The sequence below is a fragment of the Zootoca vivipara genome, chromosome 7, assembly GCF_963506605.1.
Source record: "Zootoca vivipara chromosome 7, rZooViv1.1, whole genome shotgun sequence".
NCBI classification, from domain to species: domain Eukaryota; kingdom Metazoa; phylum Chordata; class Lepidosauria; order Squamata; family Lacertidae; genus Zootoca; species Zootoca vivipara.
In genome coordinates this window covers 94,634,344-94,660,452 of record NC_083282.1, presented here as the reverse complement: position 1 = coordinate 94,660,452, position 26,109 = coordinate 94,634,344, and the positions used below count along the sequence as shown (strand labels likewise).

General features: G+C 49.0%; 1 protein-coding gene across 1 annotated transcript in view; it reads left to right on the top strand.

Annotated features, from left to right (window-relative positions):
• Positions 1 to 26,109, top strand: part of CTNNBL1 (catenin beta like 1) — an 86,007-nt gene that overhangs the window by 22,670 nt on the left and 37,228 nt on the right. Inside the window, exons 5-11 of the mRNA XM_060277412.1 lie at positions 4,618 to 4,713; positions 8,267 to 8,360; positions 9,826 to 9,917; positions 11,608 to 11,680; positions 12,043 to 12,101; positions 12,973 to 13,121; positions 22,866 to 23,047. Of these exons, the coding sequence (XP_060133395.1) occupies positions 4,618 to 4,713; positions 8,267 to 8,360; positions 9,826 to 9,917; positions 11,608 to 11,680; positions 12,043 to 12,101; positions 12,973 to 13,121; positions 22,866 to 23,047 (745 nt within the window). The remainder of the gene's footprint in view (positions 1 to 4,617; positions 4,714 to 8,266; positions 8,361 to 9,825; positions 9,918 to 11,607; positions 11,681 to 12,042; positions 12,102 to 12,972; positions 13,122 to 22,865; positions 23,048 to 26,109) is intronic.

Sequence of the window (26,109 nt, the reverse complement as noted above, 5' to 3'; positions counted from 1 at the left end):
ACATCAAATCACCCCACAGGATAAACGTGTAGGTAAAGGCTAAATACATCTTTATTTGTCCAGACTTACGGATTTTGGAGGAAAATGCTTTTTCGGTGGCGCTAGAGATGTTTGTGTCAGTTGCACTCTGTTCAGACTTGTGGGTTTGTGGTTTTAATTGTGTCTTACTGTTGTGCTGCTTCACTTGATTCAGTTTACGTTAGCCACCCTGTGCTCCAGTTGCAGGAAGAGCAGGTTACCAAAACAACGATGAGTCTTAAAGCCCAATGAGTGCAGGAAAGCAGGAAAGGCCTGCTGTGCCTAGCCATCTCTGTCACCTTAGTGGATAAATGGACATAAATCTGACATCAGGAACCACAAGACAGAGAAACCAGTAGGAGAACACTTCAATCTCCCAGGATATTCTATACAAGATCTCAAAGCAGCTGTTTTATTACAGAAAAATTTCAGGCCACCTGGGATGAACAAAGACATTGGATTCTTATCTCATTATGCATGATCAAGCTTTCTTTAGCACCTCAGCCCTTGCTTTTCCCCCGCAGGACCAATTGCAGTCATCATCAGTCGTTAACAGCCATCTACAGGTTTACCACTCCCACCAGCCCATCACCCATTCCCACCCACCACCCACCCTCTGTATATACATAAGGGTCTGACTTCTGTTTCAAGTGTATCTGAAGAAGTGTGCATGCACACGAAAGCTCATACCAAAATAAAAACTTAGTTGGTCTTTAAGGTGCTACTGAAGGAATTTTTTTATTTTGCTTCGACTCAGACCAACACGGCTACCTACCTGTCACCTTAGTTCGTGGCAGTGCAAAGCTTTGGCCAGAGATGGGCAGCTTGAGAGTGGCATTTTGTACCCAAAGGTCAGCATGGATTTGTCATTCTCGGGGGGAAACACCAAGAGTGGGGGGTTTGGCTGGGACTTGGTGGTCTTGCTTGCAGTGACCTTTAAGAGGAAGGAATGCAGAGTGTTGTGTCTCTCCAGCCCTGAGAAGCTAACGCCTGGGAGTGACGGCCACTGCTGACGACTTGTCAGAATATCCATCGCTCATCCCTGCATTGAACAAAGTGGGGTCATCCTGTATCTGTCATTTAGATTGGGGGCAGAGGCTCGGCTGGTGACCTGCAGCCCCCCTGGGGAAGGCGCAGTTGCCAAGAGCTGCTGGAGCTTCTCTGAAATGTTGGAATGCAAAGCAGTAGAGGGCAAACCGAATCCTTAGATTTGAAATGCTGCTTTTTAGCAGAAAGGAGAATGCAAGGATCATTTGAAGAGACGTACCTGGGCAAATGCGCCTTTGTGTAAAGCGAGACCAGAGAGATGTTTTGAAGGCCTCTCCCCCCCCCCCGCCACTAAAGGAGTGCTAAACTGAGCTGGCTCTTCACACTTGATTTAAGGTTGGTGCTTTGGCAGGAGGAGGACGGAGAGGCGAGGTGGATAAAATCCCCAGCGATAAAATTAATTTGTGGACAAGGCAGCTCCTCTGCTGAACCAGAGCCAGGGATGCGAGGAAGCGGTAATGCTCAGGTGGTGGCTTAAATTAGCAAAGGCTGAGAGCCTCCTGGGAAGAGAAGCTGCTTCCTTCTCCAGACCTCTTCAGCCCAGCTGGCAACATCTGCAGCAAGTTGATTCTGAAAAAGCTGCCTCTTAGTGGAGAGGGATTGCAGACTTGAAACAGGCCTTGTGTGAGCTGGAAATTTTATTTTGCAGCGATGGCAACTGGAATGCAGAAGAGAGCTCTCTCTCTCTCTGTGTGTGTGTGTGTGTGTGTAGCCAAGCTGAGGCATGGCTGACAGAGACAAATCCTGCTTTCCTTATCCCCTCCTTTTCTCCCCCTTTGGCCTTTCCAAGATGAATTAACGGCACAGGGACTTCAGCTTCTTCTTGATTCTCTACCTGCAGAGCTGTGCACAGAGATATTTATCCTGCTGCATCCCTCAAGGGCCGCAGTTTACAATGATAAGTTAAGCCCGCACCTTGATAAATCTTGACACTAAGCCGCACTCTCTGATCCACCCAGATAAGGACTGCAAGCTAAATATCCCTTCTCCCCTCGTACTTGCCCCCATTCACTAGAAAGCCAGCTTTCAGATGCTTGTCTTAACAAAAGTGAGGGAGGTGTGCAAGAGTGGAAGAGAGTTTGTTACATTATGGAACAAGTTTCAGGATACACACATAAACCCATGACTTGCATGTTTGGTATGCTGTTGATTTGATCGTAGAACCCTCCTGGTGATCCCAGTGGGACCTTTGAGTGGGCTGGGAGGCTGTTGGCAGAGCCATCACTCCAGCTTATTTATGCATATAATATATTTTATTTGTTTATTGCATTTCTATCACACCTTTTGTCTTGGAATTTCTGCCTCCCTCTGCCCCAGAAAGCACATCCAGGGTGTTCTCTGTGGCAGCCTCTAAACTCCTCACAAATTTGCTTCTGACACCTAATTGATTTAACTGATTTACATTGTACTTTTACATAGTTGAAGCCTTCTGTGGGACCCCATTGTAGAGGGCCAACAACAACAGAAACAATGAATCTAATGAATAACATTAGATTCCTCACTGGAGGGACAGATGCTCACTGGAAGGACAGATCCTGAAGCTGAGGCTCCAAGACTTTGGCCACCTCATGAGAAGAGAAGGCTCGCTGGAAAAGACCCTGATGTTGGGAAAGATGGAGGGTACTAGGAGAAGGGGACGACAGAGGACGAGATGGTTGGACAGTGTTCTCAAAGCTACGAACATGAGTTTGACCAAACTGCGGGAGGCAGTGCAAGACAGGAGTGCCTGGCGTGCTATGGTCCATGGGGTCACGAAGAGTCGGACACGACTAAACGATTAAACAACAACAAAGCCCTCTCTTGGACCCCATTGTAGAGGGACAACATCAACAACAACAACAAGAGCAGTAACAACTAATCTAATGAATAACAGCCACATCTCCTCTTTCCTGGTGGGCCAGAGAAAGTTTTCAACATTCATGAAATAGGCTTTGTGGGCTTGGCATTCAGCGGGCATTTTCTTTCTGCTGCAAGCAGCTTCAGTCTTCTATGGCAGGCATCCCCAAATGGTGGCCCTCCAGATGTTTTGGCCTACAACTCCCATGATCCCTAGCTAAGAGGACCAGTGGTCAGGGATGATGGGAATTGTAGTCCAAAACATCTGGAGGGCCGAAGTTTGGGGGTGCCTGTTCTACGAAGAAGCAACAATTCTGATGCTGCGTTATGTTGGGGAGCCTGGCCTTGGAGTTCCAACTATGCATTCCAGAAGGAGGGAAAGGAGGAGCATGAGATGAAGGCAGTGCGCTTTCTCTGCTGCCCTAGGAAGTTACTTCAGGAGGCCTCTATGTAGGACACCTCGAAATGTGGGTTGCCTTTTGTGACGTGCAGAGAATAGGTCAGGATTGATTGCCGCGTGCCAGAGAATAGCCAAGTAGGCCTAATGAGTGGGAATGTTTCTGACGGAGCTGCACTTTGGCTTAAAGGATCTATCTGTTACATAATCCCTGAGTTACAGGTTTGGGAACAAGAAACCAGAAGTTTTTGTGGGCAACAGCATCCTGGCCCAGTTGAGCATGGCAGCCGCATTAGGAGTCTGCTGGCTTTCAAGTTCGCAATGGCAGCATGACATCCACAGATTGGATTTTTGAAGTGTGCTGTTTTCTGTGGACCTTCCCACAAAGTTTTTGAAAGTATTCCCATGTAAGATAGCAAACAACAGGGAAACAGGAATGGGTTGGCCCCAGAAGCTGTGAATTTTGTAGGATGCCTTGGCTGTCAGATCACCTCGCTTCCTTGTCAATAAAAATAGGGCTGCTGTCCATACTAAATTCTGTGATTCTACTCTGCATGTGTGACATGCCCTGGGGGGCTGCAGGGATACCCAAATGGTCTAGCTTGCTGTCAGCTAATTCAAGCATGGGTCCTGGTGCCTCGGTCCCCTGCTGCTCCATGGGCTGGTGTTGAAGATAAATGGGGCTATCAAGTCTAGGGCAGGTGAGGTCGTAGCCCCAGGAGCAGCCGAGTGGTGTTGCGTAGAGCCATAGGTGTCATGGGCCTTGCAGAGAATCTGGGCTGCCTCCTGAGAAAAGGGGGAGTCAAAGAAATGAGAGGGCCAGGTGGGGTTGCAGATAAACTCTAGCCACAACCAAAATGTTCAGCCATTGCTTCCAAGCCACAGCTAAAAAGATAAATCTAAATTGGCTGATGACCACTTTCAGATGCAATCCCAGGCTCCCCAGCTCCACTTCCTAGCCAGGTGTCGCCCTTGACAGCACTCCTTTAATCATCGCCAGCACCTTTGATTTGTATGCCGCCTTTCCATCGTTAAAACCCTGTTTGAGGCAGCTTACGACATGAAAAGATTTGCCTAATTACAAAAATATAACAAAAGCAATCGCAGGCAATGAATAAAAAGCATGTCAAAACATACACCACCAAATAAAGCAGTTGCCACGTAGGCTACTGATTAACTTAATTACCAGAATCCCGTTTTGCAAGGGATCCTGTTGTTGTTGCGGTTGCAGTGGCTGTGTGTGCACAGCGGGAAAGGGGTGCCTCCATTGCTGCTGCAAGCAGCCTTGCCTACTTGAAAAACCTTAACGTTCTGTACATGTGTCTATAGCTGTGGTGGATCTTCTGCAGGAGCTTACAGACATCGACACCCTCCATGAAAGTGAGGAAGGAGCTGAGGTCCTCATAGACGCGCTGGTGAGTAGCCCCTTCTGGCCAGACCACCTGTGGTCGGCTCTTGGCTTGCATTTCCTTGTAACACCAAGCCAGGATTTTCTTACCCTGGCCATGCACAATCATCTGTTTGGCGGAGGTTGTGACTATTGAGAGATGAGCAGTGCTTTCAAAGGCAAGCACTCAGCTTGAAAGAAGAGGGCCAGGGCCAGTGTGTATTGTCATTTGCTGTTCTCGTGAGAGCATGCAAAAGGCCTCGCAGGGTGAGGCCAAGAACCCGCCTAGTCCAGCATCCTGTTCTCACAGCTGAATCTCATGGGCCCTGAGTGCAACACCCCTCTCCTCACTCATGAAACCAAGCAACCTGCTGAGCTCCCCTTCCATCTCTCTCTTGCAGCCCCTCGGTAGGCAAAGCGGCTGACATAGTTGAAGGGCGCTCCTCCTTGACTGTGGGGAATGCATCCATGCTCTAACCAGAAGCTCGCCTTTCCCGGGTGCTTTTCCTGGGGGGGATTCTTGAGTTCTAGCTGTCCAGAACTGCTGAGCTGAGTGGGCTCTATGGGGCTGTGAGGAAGGGACGCCAGGCCGGCTGTCAGTGCTAGTGCGAACATCTCAATGTGAGCATTTCCACCCTCCGTTTCGAGGGGAAGGGGTTGCTGCGCTGGTGAAACACCTGGGCTGCTCTGCGGCCTTTTGGCTGCTCTGCGGGGGTGGAGAGGGCAGGGAGCTGTCAGTCTGGAGGAGAAGAGCAGCGGCTGCAACCTTCTCCCTGACAATATCTCTTGTCTCTCCGTTTGTGATGTTACCTTCCAGAGGTTAATTACCGTTGCCCCAAACGAGTTCTCCTGGCTGGCCTCTGAGCTTTTTTAATTACCGGCTCTTCGTTACAAGAGTGGGCCGAATGAATGAGATGGCGAGGCTGAGTGGGTGGGGGAAAAACTAGAAGTGGGTGTCGAGGCTGTGTTCTGAATCTGTTGCGTAGAGAAGCAATAAACCTGGACAAAAGCTCCTTTTGTGCCTGCTCCTTTCTTCCAAGCTTGCTGACAATAGCCGGGTTTCGAGAGTGCTTTATTGTCTACCTTGAGCGAAATGGGTCACGCTTGACTTCTGAACGGCTCCCCTTTATTTTACGGGAATAATTACCTTCTGGACATTCGAGCCAAGGTCACTGGAGTGCCTGCTAACATGATTTCACACCCCACGAGGGTTGTGGTGTTCTGACATCAAATGGTGAGGACTCTCTGGTCTGTGGAACTGGGTAGGGTGTCTTAACGGATCAAGTTTGCAGATGACACCAAATTGGGAGGGGTGGCTAATACCCCAGAGGACAGGATCACACTTCAACATGACCTTAACAGATTAGAGAACTGGGCCAAAGCAAACAAGATGAATTTTAACAGCGAGAAATGTAAAGTACTACACTTGGGCAAAAAAGAAAAAAGAAAGGCACAAATACAGGATGGGTGACACCTGGCTTGAGAGCAGTACATGTGAAAAGGATCTAGGAGTCTTGGTAGACCACAAACTTGACATGAGTCAACAGTGTGATGCAGCAGCTAAAAAAGCCAATGCAATTCTGGGCTGCATCAATAGGAGTATAGCATCTAGATCAAGGGAAGTAATAGTACCACTGTATTCTGCTCTGGTCAGACCTCACCTGGAGTACTGTGTCCAGTTCTGGGCACCACAGTTCAGGAAGGATACTGACAAGCTGGAACGTGTTCAGAAGAGGACAACCAAAATGGTCAAAGGCCTGGAAACGATGCCTTATGAGGAACGGCTTAGGGAGCTGGGTATGTTTAGCCTGGAGAAGAGAAGGTTAAGGGGTGATATGATAGCCATGTTCAAATATATAAAAGGATGTCATAGAGGAGGGAGAAAAGTTGTTTTCTGCTGCTACAGAGAAGCGGACACGGAGCAATGGATTCAAGCTACAAGAAAGAAGATTCCACCTAAACATTAGGAAGAACTTCCTGACAGTAAGAGCTGTTTGACAGTGGAATTTGCTGCCAAGGAGTGTGGTGGAGTCTCCTTTGGAGGTCTTTAAGTGGAGGCTTGACAGACATATGTCAAGAATGCTTTGATGGTGTTTCCTGCTTGGCAGGGGGTTGGACTGGATGGCCCTTGTGGTCTCTTCCAACTCTATGATTCTATCTAGTCAGATCTGCTGGAAGGGCAGGAGTGGGTCATGTTCAGCTCTGTCCACATGGGTAGTTTCCAGGGGATGCTTTCTTGAACGATTCTTGTGCCAGCAAATCTTTAGGATGGAGCATCAAGGAAACTTATAACTTACTGCACTTATTTATTCCATTTATACCCCACCTTTTCCTCCAAGGAGCTCAAGGGAGGGAACCATGTTCACCCGCCCTTCATTTAATCCCCACAACAACCCTGTGAGGTAGGTTAGACTGAGAGGCAGCGACTGGGCGAAGGTCACACCCGGGGAGCTTCATGGCTGAGTGGGGATTTGAACCCTGGTCTCCCAGGTCTTGGTCCGACACGAACCCCCCCACACCATCACTGGCTCTCCTTGCTTCAGGTTCATCCTGTGGACTCCTACCCACCCAAGAACTCAGGGTCCTGTGGATCATCCTTGCATAGCCTAAACACATTGCTGTTAGGTTTTCCCACCCTAAGGTTCACCCACAGTGCTGTCGATGTCTCCTGGCCACAATGGCTCTGCTGTGCATCTCTGTACCAGTTGTTGGAACTGCAGGAGGGGAGAGGGCACTTGCGTTTGAATCCTGCCTGTGGGTTTCCCACTGGGACATCTGGTCGGCCCCTGTGAGAACAGGCTGCTGGGTAGATGGGCCCCTTTTGGTCCGCCCCAGCCAGCTCTTCTTACATTCTTAAATTCAGTAAATAAAAAAAATAAAAAAACGAGAACCAGCTCAGTGAAATCGGCTGCAGCATAATAGCAGATGTCTTGGCTTGCTAAATTGTGCTCAGAGTGAATGTTGTTCGTGTCCAAAGATAATTTTAATCAGATAAAGTTGCCTTCAGCTGCATTCGTTGTGTAGGCTACATCATAAAAGGCAGGGAATGATCGCTTGGTGTGTGTGTATCCCCCCCTCCCCCTTTTGAAAAGGCGACATTTCTTCCCTAAGGCTTTCATTATGCGTAATTGCTGGCCCTTGGATTCTGCTCCCTCCGCAACTGGCAATTGCTTTCAAGGCTGACAGGCAGCTGATGCCCAGTTGGGTTCTTCCACTTGGCACTTTGGAATTCAGGGAGATTATAAGTCAATCAAGGCATGATTTAGGGAATAGCAGACTTGTGACAAGGTTCACATTCTTCAGGTGTTTTTCTGTTGTGTCTGACATAGGAAAGTTGTCCAATTAATTAAGGGGGAAGCACTGCAATGGAGTTTGCTGGGGTGGGTGTGAAGCTTTGAGAGCCAGCTTGTTCCCTTATCAGAGCACATCTCACTGCAGTGTTGGTTGTTGTTGTTATAATTATTATTATGTTTTGACTTCTGACTTCCCACCAACTCCTCTGCTTTGCACTGATTTCTGCCACTCCCCCTCCCTTAGGACCCCCTCTCCTAACCTTTAAATCTCTCTCTTTTGTGGCTCAGGTTGACGGGCAGGTGGTTGCCTTGCTGGTCCAGAATCTGGAGCGCTTGGATGAAAGTGTCAAGGAGGAGGCAGATGGTGTCCATAACACTCTGGGTAAGGAGGGCTTGAGGGACATCATCATGGACCCAGTCGGCAAGGACACGGATGTGTGTCACTGTTTTATAATGTTTATAGAGCTCCATGTGGTGAATCCCATTTGAGAGCAGATGTGCCTGCTGGTCTAGGGGTCTGGGAGCAGGTCTTAGAGTGCAGCCAGGCCTTTAAAATGTCACCTGTGCTATCTCTTAGCAGTATATTTGAAGGCAACCAGCTGACTAAGAACTCCACCGCTCACCTTGTTCCATAGCGAGGACTTTCACGTAACATTAGGAATGTAGGGACATACCTTCAGTCATCCATTATTGAGTGGAAATAATGAGCGGAGGTAGACCTGCAACTACCCTGCTTTCATTCATACTGATGTTTCCCTTGCAGCCGGGTGCTGGAATCAGATGACAATCCACCTAAGCGCCCTGTTTCCTTGGAGCAATCGGTTAAATTGGCTCCAGCACAATATAATGGCCAGCAGCCCCTCTGAATCTGTCATCTTCTGCTCTTTTTTTTTTAAAAAAAGGTTGATATTTTGCTGACTAGATATACCTGTGAAGGAGATAAGAGGGAAGGAAAATGCCTGAAGACTTGGTGCTGGAGTCTGGGAATCTGCAATTCCTTCTGGGTGCAATAGCTATATTGAGGTGTAGATGTGGATAGACGAAAATGGAATTTTGCAGCTGGGGGAGTGGCGGGGGATGCAGGAACTTGAGGTTCTCTCTCTCTCTCCATGTATGGAGAGTTCTTCACTTTATTTGGATGCTGGAAAAGGAGGTTGCTTCTCCCCATAAACAGAGCAAGCAGCAACCAAGAAATGCCTTTTCCAGACACAGAATCGCGCTTCCTGGGTGATTTTTGCAAAGACTGATCCCCAAGCAATGGCATTTGTGTCAGAGTTGGTTGGTTTGTCAACAGAGAAAAAAATGCCACAAAAACAAAAGACCCTCTGCTATGTAAGGCTTTTTACCAATTCAAGAAGAGCAGCTGGTGGGTTTTTTTTGGGGGGGGTAGGGTGTGTGTGTTCATAATTATGAATCCTGGTTTAAACCTGGATATTTATTTTCTTTTTAATTTTTTATTGACTTATTAACTACCCCCAAAGTGCAATCTTAACAAGATGAAACCCCTCCTCACACCAAGAATCAAAAGTTTAAACCATAAAGTGTCCCAGCTCCGGAGGCAATAGTTCAAATAGAAAGAGCAACTCCAAAGAGGGATAGTAAAATATTAATTCATACAAAGATTCCCTTTGCAAATAATAAAGATTTATAAAATATGAAAGTATTCTTCATCTGTGAGTTCCATCCTAATCGAGAATAAAGTTTCTATATAGTATTAAATGAGCCAGAAATTTGCATGTACTGTGATAGCACTGAGTCACCATGTGCCTTAATATCTGTAAAGGAAATAAAACCGTGCCATATCTTTCTCTTTCTTACCTGTTCCTTCCCCACTCTTCCTTCCCAAGCTATCATTGAGAACATGGCAGAGTTCCGGCCAGAGATGTGCTCAGACGCTGCCCAGCAAGGCCTCATGCAGTGGCTCCTCAAGAGGCTGAAGGCAAGTCAGACACTGATTTTAGCACCTCTTGCCCTCCCTTTTTATTGCTCCCCCTGGTTAGCTCTCAGTCTGTGGTGCAAGGAGGGAGCTGCAGCCCAAGATAGGAGTTTCCTTACCAGCTCTTCTCTCACCTCCTTTAAATGACCTCAGATCTCCAGGGCCTGATGATCTGCACCCAAGGGTACTAAAGGAGCTTGCAGATTTATTCTCAGAGTCAATCATCTTTGAGAATTCTTGGAGAACAGGCGGAGTCCCTGCAGACTGGAGGCAGGCAAATGTTGTCCCCATCTTTAAAAAGGGGGGAAGACTTAGGTTCTACCAACTGACCAGTCAACTTCACATCAATACCAGGAGAGGTCCTAGAAGTTAGGTGTATTCCGAAGCAATGCTGCCTCCAACTGTGGAGGGCAGAGCCGAGCCAGCATGGCTAGAAGCCATCGGCAGCCCTCTCTGATTCCCTGAACTTGTCCAGTCCTCTTTGAAAGCCATCCAAGTTGGTGCTCATCCTTGCCTCCTGTGGGAGGGAGTTCCATAGTTTAACTCTGTGCTGTGTGAAGAAGTGCTTTCTTTTAGGATGAGGAGGCAAATGAAGACAGTGTGCCCCCAGTCTGCGCTATCCTTGTCCTTCACCCCTTTTCTTTCAGAGAAGCTGGCTGAACCAGGAATGCTCAAGGGCTCAGTTTTACATTTGAACAGAGCCATTGTCCTTCCATCTTCTCCTGCTCTCTGGCTGCCACAAGTCCCCTTGCACACTCCTATAAGGAGTATGCCGCCTGCTGCAGAAACCCAGAAATGTTCCTCTGTGACCCTATGCACCTGTTAGCAGAAGCCATTTGTAATTGTCTGGTTGCAGGTGATAACAGAGCTATGTTTTTTCTGCTCTTCTTTTTTTCAACCCACTATTCTAATTTTATTCTACGCAAGTCTGTCTTGAGCATAAAACTGGTCTCTGCTTTGTAATTATCCTGCTAGCTAAATGTCTCAGAAACTGGGGCATCTGGAAATAGCAATGCAGCTCCTCCATTTTGAGGCACCATCGCCTTGCCACCTTTAAAATTCCCAGTCCTCGGTGCAGGATCCATTCCTTTCCCCTCTTACTTCCCACACTGGAGGGGTTCCGCTGGGTTTGATGAAATGTGACCAGGTGGCAGAGACATCCCAGTTTAGAGGAGGATCATTGTTCATGGGGCAGAGATCTGGTGACCTTCCCAGGGTTCTCCTCCCTGTTTGGAGAAAGGGAGAGTAAGAGGCGCCGTGATAGAATTTGATAAAATCACACATGGCATGGAGAAAGTGGCTCGGGAAAGGTTTTCCTCCCTCTCCCATGGCACAAGAACTCCTGGACATCCAGTGAAGCTAAATTTTGGAAGGTTCAGGACAGACAAAAAAAGTCCTCCTTCACACAGCCCATAGTTCAGCTGCAGAACTCCCTCCCACAGGAGGCAGCGATGGCCACCAACCTGGAAGGGTTTAAAAGAGGATTAGACAAATTCACAGAGGAAATTCTTGGAAGCCACAGGGAGGCTGAGTGCCCTCATGCTCGGATCCTGCTTGCTGGTTTCCCGCAGGCACCTAGTTGGCCTCCGTGAGAGAGCAGGATGCTGGACCTGCTGGGCCACTGGCCTGATTTAGCAGATGCTCTCCTGATGCTCTTACCTGACGGGCTTCTCTGCTCTGACTCTTCCAACAGGCCAAGATGCCGTTTGACGCCAACAAGCTCTACTGCAGCGAGGTCCTGGCCATCCTCCTCCAGAATAAGGACGGTGAGAGAGCTGACCTCTGTGGATTGATATTCTGCTGGGCTGTGCCTCTGGCTTGTTTCAGATTATGACAGCTTCCTCTCTCTCTCTCTCTCTCTCTCTCTCTCTCTCTCTCTCTCTCTCTCTCTCTCTCTCTCTCTCTCTCTCTCTCTCTCTCTCTCTTCCCCTCCCCATTGGCGCCTCACCCCTCCTGCCTTTGGCTTCCCCTTCCTTCTGCTCACTCTCTGTCTCCTTCCCTCCTCTTGCTCTCTGCAGCTTCTGTACTCTGTCAAGCCATATTGATTTTGTTTGCTGATATATCGGTGTTAGATGGCTGTAAAATCTGACAGTTGGCTTCATTCCCCCCCCTCCCTCTCTTCCTGTAGACAACAGGGAATTGCTCGGGGAACTGGATGGAATCGATGTGCTGCTTCAGCAGTTATCTGTGAGTAATTCGCTGCCATCTTCTCTGCCATTGGGAGCCCCAGAGCCAGGCTTTTAGAACTGGGGAGGAAGGGCAGGAGCAGAGAGCCGGTCCCAGCAGAGGCAGGTGCTTCGCAGCATCAATGCGCTTCGAGGCGTGTGCCTGCCATCCTGAGAGGCGGCACTGCCCATTTTCTTGCTGCCAGCTTGGATGACTTTAAAAGAATCATAGAATTGTAGAGTTGGAAGGAATCTAGGCCAGCTTCTTGGGGCATTCATGGAGAATTTGGTTGTCATTACTTGCTTTATTTATTTCATTGCATTTATAGCCCCCCCCCTTTTCTCCAAGGAGTTCAAGGTGGTGCACACATGGTCCTCCCCCTCTTCATTTAATCCCCACAACGACCCTGGGAGGTAGGCTAGGCTGAGAGAGGCAGTGAGTAGCCCCCAAGGTCACAGCTAGGAAGCTTTATGGCCAAGGGTGGGGATTTGAACCCTGGTCTCCCAGCTCCTAGTCTGACACTATTACACCACCTTCACTACCCCGCCCCCCCCGGCTGCTCCCGGAAGCCTCCATAATCCCTTGTTTCAGCCACCGTGTCAGCACAGAATGGCTTTTTCCTGCATGCAGGTTGTTAAGGGACCTCCTTGCATTGCTGGCAAAGAGCAGACCAGCCCCACCTCCCAGTGCGAGCCGGATATGGCCTTGTGGGTCCCCTGCCAATGTCTTCCTGTGCTGCTCTAATTTATTTTCCTCACTGCACTTGGATGTCAGTAATTAGGGGGCGCACACGTACAACTGATATTTATGAGATTCTGGGGGGGGGGGATTGTTGCTTTCTCGGGGAGGGACGAGACAGTCAATAATGCCTTCCGGCTTCCTCCCCACGCAGGTGTTCAAGCGCCACAACCCCGGTGCAGCAGAAGAGCAGGAGATGATGGAGAACCTCTTTGACTCCCTTTGCTCCTCGCTGATGCTGAGCTCCAACCGGGACCGTTTCCTGAAGGGGGAGGGGCTGCAGCTGATGAACCTCATGCTCAGGTGAAAACCGGCGGACGTGAGACACCGTGCCTGGCGCCTTGTGGCAGCGAGACCTTCCTCCCCACAACTCCCACCACCACCAATATATCTAGGGCAGGCACCCCCAAACCTCGGCCCTCCAGATGTTTTGGACTACAATTCCCATCATCCCTGACCACTGGCCCTGTTAGCTAGGGATCATGGGAGTTGTAGGCCAAAACATCTGGAGGGCCGCAGTTTGGGCATGCCTGATCTAGGGGTTGGGTATTAGTACTATTACTAATACTAGTATTAGTATTAGTAATAGAAGGGGACGACAGAGGACGAGATGGCTGAACAGTGTTCTCGAAGCTACGAACATGAGTTTGACCAAACTGCGGGAGGCAGTGCAAGACAGTGCCTGGCGTGCTCTGGTCCATGGGGTCACGAAGAGTCAGACACGACTAAACGACTAAACAACAACAACAACAACAACATTAGTACTAGTATTATATTCATTTCGATCCCACCTTTTTCCCTGACCAGGGACTCAAGGCTGCTCACAGCTAAAATTGAAACAGATAAAAACATAGCGGCCAGAAAACAATCATTTAAAAGCAATTATTAACAGTATGTGCACGTGTAGGTATGCCCTATTAGAATATACAGACCGTTACAATAAAAACAACATAGGACCAGGCCTTTTGCTAAAAACAGTCAGTTCCCCAAAGTCTGTTGGAACAAGAAAGCCTTCAGCTCCCAGCAAGAGGGAGTTCCAAAGTTGCCTGGGAGCAGCCACCACCCAGAAGGCCCCCTTCCGCATCCCCACCAAGGACTGAGAGAAGGGCCTCTGCCAAAGATCTCAAAACCTGAGCAGATTCATATGGAATAATACGGTTCTTCAGATAGCCTGGACCTAAGCCATATAGGGCTTTATAGGTCAGAACCAGCACTTTGAATTGTGCCTGGAAACTGACCGATAGCCGGTGGCGCTGTTGTGACAAGGGGATTGCTTCCTGCCCCAGGAGGATGTCTTGAAAAGAGGATTAGGCCGATGCATGGAGGAGAGGGCGATGGAGAGGCCGACTAGCCAGGGGGGGAGGCTGCAATGCTTCTGAATACCAGCTGCCAGAAACCACAGGAAGGCAGAGTTGCTTTTGAGCTCTGATCCTACTTGTGCATTTCGCATTGGGGCATCTGGTTGTCCACTGTGAGGACAGGATGCTGGACTAGGTGGGCCATTGGCCTCATCCAGCAGATGTTCTTCTTATGTTCTTATCACAAAGTGCTAGACTGAAGGCCTGTATGGCACCCTGAGATGTTGATGATGGTCATTAAAGGCTGCAGGCCCGTTTGGAGATGCCTCCCTCTACCGCCAGCTCCTGCCCTCCCAGAGATGTTGGCATCTACAGCGGCAAAGGCATCTGTGCAAACTGCTCACGCTTTGGGGCGGCGGGGGTGGTGGTGGTGTACTGGGCTGAAGGCACCCAGCCTGTGCCCATATTTGGAGCCTTACGGTGTCTGTGAGGGTGGTGGGTCTGAATGGCAGCAGCCCTCCTACCCACTTCCTCTCAGCGTACACGAGGCACACACTTGTCACGTTAGACTTCTTTGTCTTTTGCATGCCCAAAATTCACAGCTGGAATCAAAGTGCTGCCAACCAGGCTTTGTGCTGGAGGCTTTTGCTGGCCGCTCAATCATTGTTTCTTGCGAGTCCCACGAGTGGCTATGGACAGACATTCTGTGGAGGTAGATAAAAAGCTCTGCCTCCCTTTTCCTCTCCCCTCCCCCCTTCTGTTAACCCTGCGAAGAGTGAGCTTTTTTTAATGAAGCAGCTTCCGTACCCTCCCATTTTTTTGTTCCCCCTTGGCGTGCCCGAGTCCCACCCTCGATGCCTTCCTTGCCCCCTCTGGAATCCAGGTCTCCTTGCCCCTGCCCAGGGCTTCCTGCCTGCCTGCCTGCCTGCCCACTCACTCGCTCACTCGCTTTCCCTGGGTGGGCTGAGCGGCGCAGAGAGGTGGCTGGCAAGTGCTGGCTGGCAAGAAATGATCTATTCCTGCAGACTAAGGCTGGTAATGTGCAACGGCAGCAGCAGCAGGGAACTGAATAAATAACCAGGAACGTGGATTATTATTCAGACCGGAGTGCTGAGTTTTCTTAAGGCTAATTAAAGCAAAGCTGCAAAGCTCTGAAACCCTGAACAAGAGGGAAGCTTCTCTTCTCTCTCTCTCTCTCTCTCCCCCCCCCCCCCCGCCTCCTGGATTTCCTGTCCTTTTCTCCTCTGAACGCTAAGCTTGCACGGCTAGCCTTGCAGAACTAATCACCTGGAGTCCTTGAGCCCTATGGGTGGGACCTTGCATTTTAATTTTTAATTTTTTTTAATGGCTTCCCTTCCTTTTTGGGTGGAGTGGGGAGGGGGGGCTGTGCTGTTCACCACCCGTCTCTTCCCTGCCACTAGCTGGCAAATAACAACAAGGAGAAAATCTCTCCCTGGACACAGCTGCATTTAAAAGGAGCTCTGAAGGGCAAAGCGTAAATAAACCAGCAGCTCCATCTGTTGCTGCTGCTGCTGTAGCACCTCTACCTCCACCATAGAATGGGGTGGGACGTCTCTTTCCCTGATAGGGATGGCTAGGCATTGGGGGGGGGGAGTTGTGCACAGCCCAAAATGCACAGCCATTTCCCATTGCTGTATTCGTGAGTCTTCAGATGGCACAGCATCGCGGCCTCCAAATATTACAGGCCAGGGCATAGTGCCTCCATATGCTATGGATTGCAGCTGCATCATACTTGGCCGTTGGTTGGGACTGACTGCAGTTGTAGCCCACAGAATCTGGACCAAATTATTACAGTGTGACATACTTGGGGTTGCCCTTGAAGACGACTCTTGGAACTTCCAGCTGGTCCGAGATGCAGTGGTCCGATTACTGGCTGGGTTGCCTTCAGAACCCCTACAGCTCCAGTTCTAAGACAGCAGCATTGGCTGCCACTTCCTTGCCCCATTCAATTCAAGGCACTCACGCTAGCGTTCGAAGCCCCTAAACGGCTAGGCCCCAGGTACCCTAGAGACTGCCTCCTTCCCTACAAACCTTCTCGGGTGTTGAGATCAGCAGAGAGAGCCCCATTGCTAGTTCCAGCTCCCTCCGAATTTTGGGGAGGGTTTAGTCTTGGAGAGGCATTCTCTGCAGCAGTCCCTAAGTTGCGGCGTTCCCTTCCCACAGAGGTGCATCTGGATTCTTCACTCTGCAGCTTTGGGTGACTGCTGAAGAGGCACCTCTACCCCTGCCTTGGACACCTGAGATGCGTGTTTTCAGGAACCTACCCTTTCCCTGTCATCTTTTTCATTTTAAATCTGAATTTTAAATAGTTGTGACCTGTCCTGGACCTGGTGGTGAAGGGCAGATCATCACCATCATCATTGCCTCCTCCTCAGATTCCACTAGCTTCAATGAGAGGCTTTGCCACTGGCTAGAGGCGAACCTGGTGCAGCAAGTTGTGAGAATCTGCACTCTAAATCTTCCATGTTCTAGAGGGGAAGGAATTAAACTCCAGCATATATCCTTCCCTTCATGCCAGAGGAATGGTTCATAGGTTAGTGGTGAAATGCATGCTTTGCACCCAGAAGGGCTCAGGATAAATTGCTGGCGTCTCCAGCAGAAAGCATCTTCGGCAGCTGGTCATGGGCTGGAACCATTTCTAGATGGCCTAGGAGAGCTCCTCTCGCTTGGAGAAGACAGCTTGATGAGTCTGACTCTGCACAAGAACATGAGAGCCCTGCTGGATCAGGCTGTGGCATCCTGTTCTCACAGTGGCTAACCAGAGGCTTGTGGGAAGTTCCCACAGGCAGGATCCAAGCACAAGGACACTCCCCTCCCCCAAGTGGCTTCCAGCAGCTGGTATTGCTGGAATATCAGTTCTTCCGCTGGTTTTACTTACATCTAGAGTGCACTGAGGTTGCTTGTTTCAGTAGCAAGAAAGTGAATGTGAATTTCTGGAGTGAATGTGGATCATGAAGGCGGGCGGGGCAGTTAGGAGCGCCTCATCCGTATGGAGATGGGGCATGTTCTCTCTGTGAAGGGCAAGGGGAGGCTGCTGGAAGGAGCTGCATCACTTTTGGTCCAAATGTGAAGAGTCTGCATCGGTGGGATTCCTGTTTGCTTATTCAAGACAGGACGCGGGGAGGGCCTTTGCCCTCGGACCACCTTCCTGTAAATTGGATGGCGTCCCACGTGAGGAGGAGAGAAGGCCAGGCCAGGGAGGAGGCGAGATTGCTTGCCTGCCTGTGCGCACTCCATTCCATCAGTGGGGAGCGTATTTGCCTTGGCTGCAAATGAGCAAATGCAGTTTGCAAGTTGGTGGCCTCCAACTGGAGGTTTAGAAATGTCACATCCAATTAAGGTCTCTCCCCAAGCACAATTCAATTTCTTTCTCCAGATTGGGAGCTGCCTGAGGCTTCCAGGAGAGAAAGTGAGGTGTCCTTCTGAGGCTTGCAGAGAGAGAGAGAGAGAATCACATTGTCAAGCGCCTTGGGAGCATTGGCACGACTTTTTCCACCCCTTGTGTGGAAGAGAAACCTTCCTTCTCTCAAGCAGCTGCCTGGGAAGGCCTCACCCTGTATTTATAGCAAGCAGGGAATGAGCTTGTCTTGACTTTAAAGTGCCAGGAAGCACATAGGGGAAATGGAGAAACTTATTGAGTGTGGGGGGGAAGAAGGCTCATAAAGCTTTTCTTGGCCGGGGGGGGGGGTCCTTTTGCAAAGCCATTTGTGGTGGCTTCCTTTGACCACCTTTGCTGGCTGCAGCGTACATGCGAAGAGGGTTGTGGGCCCAGTCAGGAAGAATGCAGGAAAGTCAGGAGTGCGTTTGCATGCAGAACGCACTGCAGCAGCCCCTGCAAAAATATTTCATTACGTCTCTTGTTTTCATGTCACATCAGCTCCTTGGAAACCTGAAAATTAATGTGTATCTACTGAAATTTCCTTTCAGCACAGCCTCACGCTGTGTTTATCTAGCGGAATCAGAGCCTCGTGCCACTGTTTCCTAATGCGCACCCTTCTGCAAACATCCTGCGATAACAGCCCTTTGGGGGAGTTTCCTTGGGGCCTTTTGTCCTCCTTCATGACAGGGACAAGGAAAGGAGTTGCCTGATGGGCAGGGTTTGACAGCAGTGCTTCTGAAGACTAGTTGCTGGGAGGCCACAGGAGGGGAGAGGGCTGCTCTTGTGCTCGAATCCTGCTTGCGGGTTTCCCATAATGGGCACCTGGTCGGCCCCTGGGAGAACAGGAGGCTGCATGAGAGAGGCCACTGGCTTGACTTAGCAAGCTCTTCGTATGTTCTTGGTCATTTGGCACCAATGCCCTGTGGGTGCTTCTGAAGGCATTCTTGCATAGATTGCCAGGATTTCAAGGTACCTGGGGAGGGAAGGAGAGGCTGGACCCAGCCGCTGCAGTTCCCACCTCTCTAATTCTGGAGGTTAGACTGCCACACAGGGGCTGCCCTTGACTCCTAACAGCTGCAGAGCATGTAGCAAACAGTCTGCCAAGAGTGGTTTCTGGGTGCTTTTTGAAGCACTCTTCGGACGGCCTCGTTCCTGGAACCCTCCGCCACCATCGCCATCCCTGTGGCTGTCCTCTTGTCTATCTTGGAGGCTGATCCACCTTCACTCCACTGTCTGCTTGCTCAACTTGTGACTCACAAAGCCAAAGGCAGCGCACTAGCTGTGCATGGGGACCTGCTGAGTGCTTAATAAATCACCATGCCCATTTCTTTCAGTTTTGGACATGTAGGAAAGCCAGGAGGTTTTTTGAGCCTCCGCATGAGTTGTGCTTGGCCTGGTGGGTTTCCAGTGCCAGGGAGTTGTCGGTGCAATGAGTTTGTTCCTGGTCTTTTTAAGGTCCAGGCCAGTCGCTCGTTTGGTGAGGCTCCCAGGCTGTGGTGTCTGAATTAGTTCTCACCCAAGAGAGATTTCAATAAGCCCAAGATGAGACTAAGATAAACTGCTTGCCCTCTAGTAGAATAAATATTTCAAATAAAATCAACCTGAGACAGTCCAGTCAAACAGCTATTGATCTCTACAAGCCTGAACTTAAACCCAATGAATATTCCAGAGATCAACTCCCTGCAACCTGCCTAAATGCTGATCAATATGCAATTACTTCCCCCGAAAAAGGAGTCCTGAAGTTCTCCAGCCAAAACCCGAACTTTTTTTTTAGCCTTTTATTATTGCTTGCAAGGTGAAGAAGGAGAGCTGGAAGTGGCAAGGGCAGGAGGGAGAGGGAGGAGGAGGTGAGTGGATTACTTTCCCCAGCAGGCTCCTTCCTGTAAACGCTCTGTGCTGCCCTGCTGAGTACCCAAAAGGGTAGCCTGTGAAATGGGTTCGTCTTACAATGATGTTCTATCCAAGCATCAACTCACTTGGCCTGCTCCACCATACAAGGTTCGGATTTCTTGGGTAGCTTTCTGTATTGCTTTACATTGTGCACCCCTTCGAGGCATCTTGTGAGAAATATTTTAAACAGATGAATAAGAGCAGGCTTCTATTAAAGCAGCTGGCAATATGGTTGCACATTTAAGTTGGAGTTGCAATAATTTACCTCTCAGTGTTAAGATCTCAGAAGTGGCTTCACCTACATCGAAGAATTTTTGTTGGGATAAAATGGAGTCACAGAGTGTGACATGCATGTGCTGCCTTGAGCTCCTTCTCTGGGGTCCAATTGTGATTAGTTGTTTGGATGGATGGCCGTCTGCCAGGGATTCTTTAGCTGTGATTCCTGCGTTGCAGGGGGTTGGACTAGATGGCCTTTCGGTGCCTTCCAACTCTACGATCATATGATTCCACAGACCTGCAGTCTAACGCATACCCCATGTGCCATCGTATTTTGCATTTCCCAGCCCCTCTTTTGCATCATTGGCTGTGAAACACGCGGCATGGTCAAGTTGGACAGCGCATTATGGAAGGGCAGTGGTGGTGGAATTAATCCTGACGCCACTGCTCTTTGCCACTGCCATGTGTTGTTTGACAGTGTGCAATCTTGATCCTGCTCCTCTTCCTCCTTATTCCTTCTTGGCTTCCCTGGAGGCTTCCCTGCACAGCATAGGGCAAACCAGATGTCTGCCTCTGCCTTTGGCAACGCAGCCCTGAGTTCTGGAATCAAGGAGGCAGGTGAAGGAATGGACCCTCCTTGGCTGGGCTCGGTGAGGCTGTGCTGGCCTTTTTAGCATCGTGTTGGAAGGAGTTGGCTTTGACTTAGAAGAAGCTGCCAAGATTTGTTCATCCTCTTTCTTCCCTTCCTCTCATCTGCTCATGTTCCAATTTAAGCATCTTGGTGGCTGTTCTTCTCTTTTGGTTTTGCTTTAGGATTTTTGTTTCTCCAAATCGGACGGCCGCCCCCGAACAAATTGGGAGTTACGCTTTGCTGAATGGAGCTGTGTCGGCAATCAAACACCCGCTTTCTTGCATTCTCTTTGTTGGCATGAATTTCAAACATACGTCCGCAGTGGCATTTTGCAGCAGCATTTTGCGAAGTGCCTGTTTCATTCCCTGCTGCTGGCAACAGCCATGGAAAAAAGCAGAAAATCCTGGCTGATCTGCTTACTGGTGTTCTGCATTCACAGGCCAAAGTGGGGGTTGAGTTCCAGCTTTGCTTGAACACAGGGAAGAAAAACACACATTCACCTAAAACAATTAAGTTGGTTGCTGGTAAACCCTTGTGGATTGCTGGGTTCTGGGGGTTTGAGACGCTGGCATACTAGAAAGGCCCATTTCACATATTGCATGCTTTAAGTGTATGTTCGAAATGAAAATTTGAAACGGAATTGAGCAGGTGTAAGAGCCTGAATGCAGCTTCTTCTTCCTTTCCTCTATTCCCCGTTTCTGCTTCCTTGCACACACATGTAGCTGCCATACAAGAAATATGAAACATTATTAGCGGATCAATATGGCTATGAGTAGGGAGCGCTTCCTCCCCGCTTGACATATCCATTGCGCCTCATCCCTCTTGCTAGTTACAGCTGTAAGAGGGGAGACCCAGTCCCTGTGTACGAAAGGTCAATAAAACAAGAAGAACACCTTGTGCGAAATAAATTTGCACTCTGTTTCAAGTTTGAGAATTAGACTCTGTAATCGTGGCTGACTTCCACCCTCCCCTGTACTGGGGATACAGCTTCCAGGAATCTCTCTTGGCTTCAGAAAGGGAGGCCGTGTGCAGTTGGTAATCCAGGTTCTCTCGAAAGGTTAGCCTAGCCTTCCCCCCCCCCCGACCTTGTGCTAGGGCAGATGGGAGTTGTAGCCCAAGCCTTCTGGATCGGGTAGCAGGTTGAGGAAAGCTGGAGTAGTGTACAAAACTGAGCTTTGAAATTGAAAGGGGTTTCAACTCAGGCACTGAGATGGTTGTGGGCTGTTCTGGTTCCCCATAGAGACAGTTAGACTTGGAACTGGGAGACGTGGGCCTCATCTCCATCATGTGGTTGTTGTGTGCAGGCTTGGTCTAGTCACTCTCCCAGCTTCTGTTTCCACATCTGTGAAATGGGAAGAGCCTTGATCCACCCTATGGTCGCAAGCACAATGAAGACTGTAAAGCACTAAGTAGCATATTGGAAGTGCCAAATGATGATCGGTAGTGTTTTTAAGCAGAGGTTGGATGGCCATCTGTCAGGGATTCTTTAGCTGGGGGTTGAACTTGGTTGCTCTTGGACAAAAATACTGAAATGGTGACAGAACTGATTATTAAGATAGAACCAGTGACAAGGAAAACAGAAGCGGTGAAGGTCTTGATGCAAGGGCTGGAGGAATTTTTTTTAGAAAAATGGAAATTGTGATTGATATGAGGAAATACCAGGAGACACTCAGGGCAGATATGAATGGCATAGGTGGTTGGCAGAAAATATGGCTGAAATGAGGCAGAAATTACAGCCTTTGAGACTAAGAGGAGACTGTGAGGAAGGTGAGCAGGATTTTAAATCGGACTTAACTGATAGTCGCCTTCCAGTGAAATTTCAATATGCCAAAGTTAGGAATAAGAATGGGAAATACTTATTGTATATGTGCAAAGTAATGTAAATAAATTGATACATTGGCAGGCTCAGATTACACACTTGCAATCAGCAAAATTTGGATAAAATTAGAAGAAAAAGAATTGGTGAAGTATGCGTAAGGAAATGCAGAAGAATTTTGTTAGAATCAGAAGAAGAATAACTGATGGAAGTATGTGTATGAAAATGCAGAATTTTGTTAATATAAGGAACCAGAAGAGGGAATGGAGGGATGTCATGAAGTCTAAAGAACCTCAAAGATAAGGTTTTGAAACGTTTTTGTGGATGGGGATGGGGACGGGGGACGGGGTTGTAGTTAATTGTGGAAATTACCGGTAACTGGGGAAAAACCAATAAAAATTATTTACCAAAAAACAAACAAACCAAAAACTTGATTGCTCTTGGGGGTCTCTTCCAACTTACAGATTTCTGTTTCTAACTGTGTGAAAGGCTTTTGACTGGATTGGTTTCTTGCCTACTGATGTGCAAGCAAGTTTCTCATTCATTGGTGCTTACTTAGGCGGTGGACCTAAATGTGCAAGTGTGCCCTTTTAGCAGTTGGTGCCAGAGGAAAGGAGACAGAGAAGCTCAGTGTGTCTCAGTGCTCCGATCCTCTCTCTTCTGCGGACTTAGACTGAAATTTGCTGCTTGTTCATCAGCGTGTGCAGCCTCATCCTACTGGCGGAGGAAAATCTTCTGTATCTTGTGGCAAAGTGCATTGCCCAGTTCACTGACAAAACCCATTCTGCTTCTACAGAGAGAAGAAAATCTCCAGGAGCAGTGCCCTGAAGGTTTTGGACCATGCTATGATTGGGCCCGAGGGAGCAGACAACTGCCACAAGTTTGTTGACATCCTCGGCCTTCGGACCATCTTTCCGCTCTTCATGAAGTCCCCCAAGAAAATAAAGAAGGTTGGGACCTCCGAGAAGGAGCACGAAGGTAGGGCTTAATCCCACACAGGCTGCCTTGCTGACCACGAACCCTTCGCCAGCCTCATAGTTCGAAGTGCAGCCTCAATAGACTTGCGCAGCCAGGAAGCGCTTGTAAGGCTGAGTCGGTTGCCAGCGTCTCCTCCTCTCTGGCTGCTACCAGCATGGTGGTTAATTAGCTCCTGCATATGTGCATGTGAGCCTGCCGTTTGAAGCTGTCTCTTTGATGCCAGGCTCTTTTGAAAAGAGTAATGAGCCAACTGCAAATGTCACCTCCAAAGCCGTGTTTTTTCCTGGCTCCGCGCACTGAAGTGTGACGTGAACATCAGGCGTCGCAGGCACAAACTGCTTGCGACTCTCCTGTGTTTCCCCCTCCATGCCTATCTCGGTTTCCTTCCACCACCCAGCCGCCCGCTCCCTGGAGGAGATCCAGAATCCCCACCAGCCTGATCTGCTGCTGGTCTCGGCGTGGTCGCTGCCGCTACTGCCAAGGGGTGGAGATGCTGGCAGGAAAGGCCGACCCTCCCGTGGCAGGCAATGGTGAACGAAAATGACTCACCACTGACTAGTGAGGATTGTCTATTAAACACACAACCACACAAACCAGGTGGACAGTATTATTTGTTGCACTGAAAAAACGAGTGCCATGAAAACCGCAGCGGGATGCACATTCCAAATGGAGAGATGGGGTGTCTTCCCGCCACCCTCCTTACTTCTCCAGAACAAAACATAAGCTGAGAGACGTGTTTTTCTTCTGCCTGCTGGAAAAGGAGAGGGCAGAAGCCTGTGCTGTGCTGTTGACAAGATTGCACTTGGGGGCGAGAGGCGGTGTGTGTGTGTGACTGGTTCAGCGAGCAGCTGTTTCCCTGCTGAAAAATGTGCCAGTGGGTGAGCTGGTAACAGAACATTTGCTTTAGAGCACCAGCATTAGGAACACGATAACATTATATTAATGAAGGCAATGGATTGGCAAGACACGTTTTTACAGGGCTATAATAGCTGCCCAGTCGAGCTTCTGCGCCTTGGATTCTGTGCTGGGAACTGGTGCAGAGAGGACTCCAGACAGAGCCCCAGGAGGCTTTGAAAAGCTGCCATCGTGGATGGATGGTAGCTTTTGGGGTGGGAAGGGGAGGCCTGCTTTCCACACAGAGGCAGCCAGTTCTGTAGGGCAAAGTGGAGTTTTCACTTTCTTCTGAGATGCGGTTGGTGAAAGAGGGCGTCTAATGGGTGAAGGTTGTTACAGGGGAGAATGGGTTATTTTGTTTTCCAGGCCCTGCCTGTCTCTTAAGATTCCCAGGAAATAAGCAGGGCAGGATTCACAGAATCAAGGAGTGGACTTGATAGACTTAAAATAGTGGATTTTTTTTTTAGTGAGTTCAATTTTCTTTGTTTTGCATCACTGGGCAGGTGAGTTGTTGAGATTGTAGCAATTCCAGTTAATAGAGATGTTTAACTGGTCTCCCTAGAGCTTGGCTGGCCATTATACTGATGAAGGAGTGTGTGTCTGTGTACATGTGTGTGTGTTTGTGTGTGGTGTAGCAGTTTCACACCCTTCCCAAGCCATGCTAGATTTCTCGTTGTGCTCAGACAACCCAGCAGGGCTATAGGCATGGATGGCTTGAGGGTGTCTCTAGGTCCAGCCATTTCTGAATCCCCTGTGCCACACACAAGCCACTGCTGGGCCATCATTTTCACCTGGCCTTATATTTACAGCTTTGGGTTGACTAGACCATCTTCAACTCAGTTGATGTAAGCAATGGATGCAAAGCTTGTCCCTTGCTTTGTATGCAATCGTGTCGTGTCCGCAAAATGAAGGGCATCTTTTAGTCTTTCAGAGTTACAGAACTTACGCTGGGTGTTAGGGGCCACCCCGGCTTAATGGTTGAGAAAGAGCGATCTCTCAGAACAATGCCAATTTTGGAAAGGCAAAACTCTGAATTCTATGGAGTTGTTAACCCCAGTTGACCTGGTTTGGGAGTTGCTTTCTCTCCAGTGCTCAGATGTGACCCTCTTGTACACTGCAAAAGTGAATGGAATGGCCCTAGTGAAATCGGGGGGGGGGGGGCATGAAAAGGAAGGCTAATTGTGCTACAGTGCAAGCATATTTACAAGCTCAGCTGGCCATCGAGCCCAATGTTATCCTGCCTCAAACAGGTGTCACTCCGAAAGCCCTCCGTGCTGATTAGAGACCTCTGGGCTCAGTTTGTCCCTTGCTTGTCCATCACCTTAACCGCTTTGGTCTGCTCTCACCTGTCCTCGTCAGAGTTACTGTATGGGGCAGCCCACCAACTCTCCCTCCCTCACCCTCCCGGGCAGCATCTTCAAAAGACCAGCTGCAGGATTATTGCATGCGAGATCTCATGCCACTGTCTCCTCCGCTCCCGAAGATCCACCAGGACCTTCCTTTTGCATTCTTGACGGTATTTGCTTGCAAAGGCAGGTGTCCTGGATTACCCAGGGATTCCTGCTGGGTTCCATGCTATAATGAACCTCAGTCTCATTGTGCCTAGTAGATGTTCTTTGCTGACCTCATGGGTGTCAGGAAACACCCAAAATTCAGAGGACATTGCTAAAGAACAGAATGCAGCACCTTTTCCCTCTTCAATGCCTCCTTCCTCCTGTGTCGTCTTTCTGCTGTTCTTGTACGGAATTTAAGATCTTAAGTCACCCTGAGTCATGCTCAAACTGTGCTTTTGGCACCACCCTTGTCTGAAAAGTTGGTAAACGGCTGCTGACGGAGACAGAGACATGGTTCACGTATGGTAAAGGGTACTCAGAGTCAGCACTTGCTCTTATTGTTATAGCCTCAGTCTTGGAAAGGAATTGGTCTGCGTTGCTGGTCCTTGATGAAGGAATGGCAGCTTGATAGGATTTTGTGTCTATAAAATCGGCTAGCAACACCGCCCACTTGTAAGTTTAGGGAAGGCCATTATTATGAGGATTTCTCACCTGTCCTTCACTCTAAGGCCCTAGAGCAGATAGCAGCAATTAAAAACAACCACCATATTAAAAACAGTTCCAAACTAATTACAGTCACAGGAATAGGGTGGCTCCTAAAAACACAACTCCTCG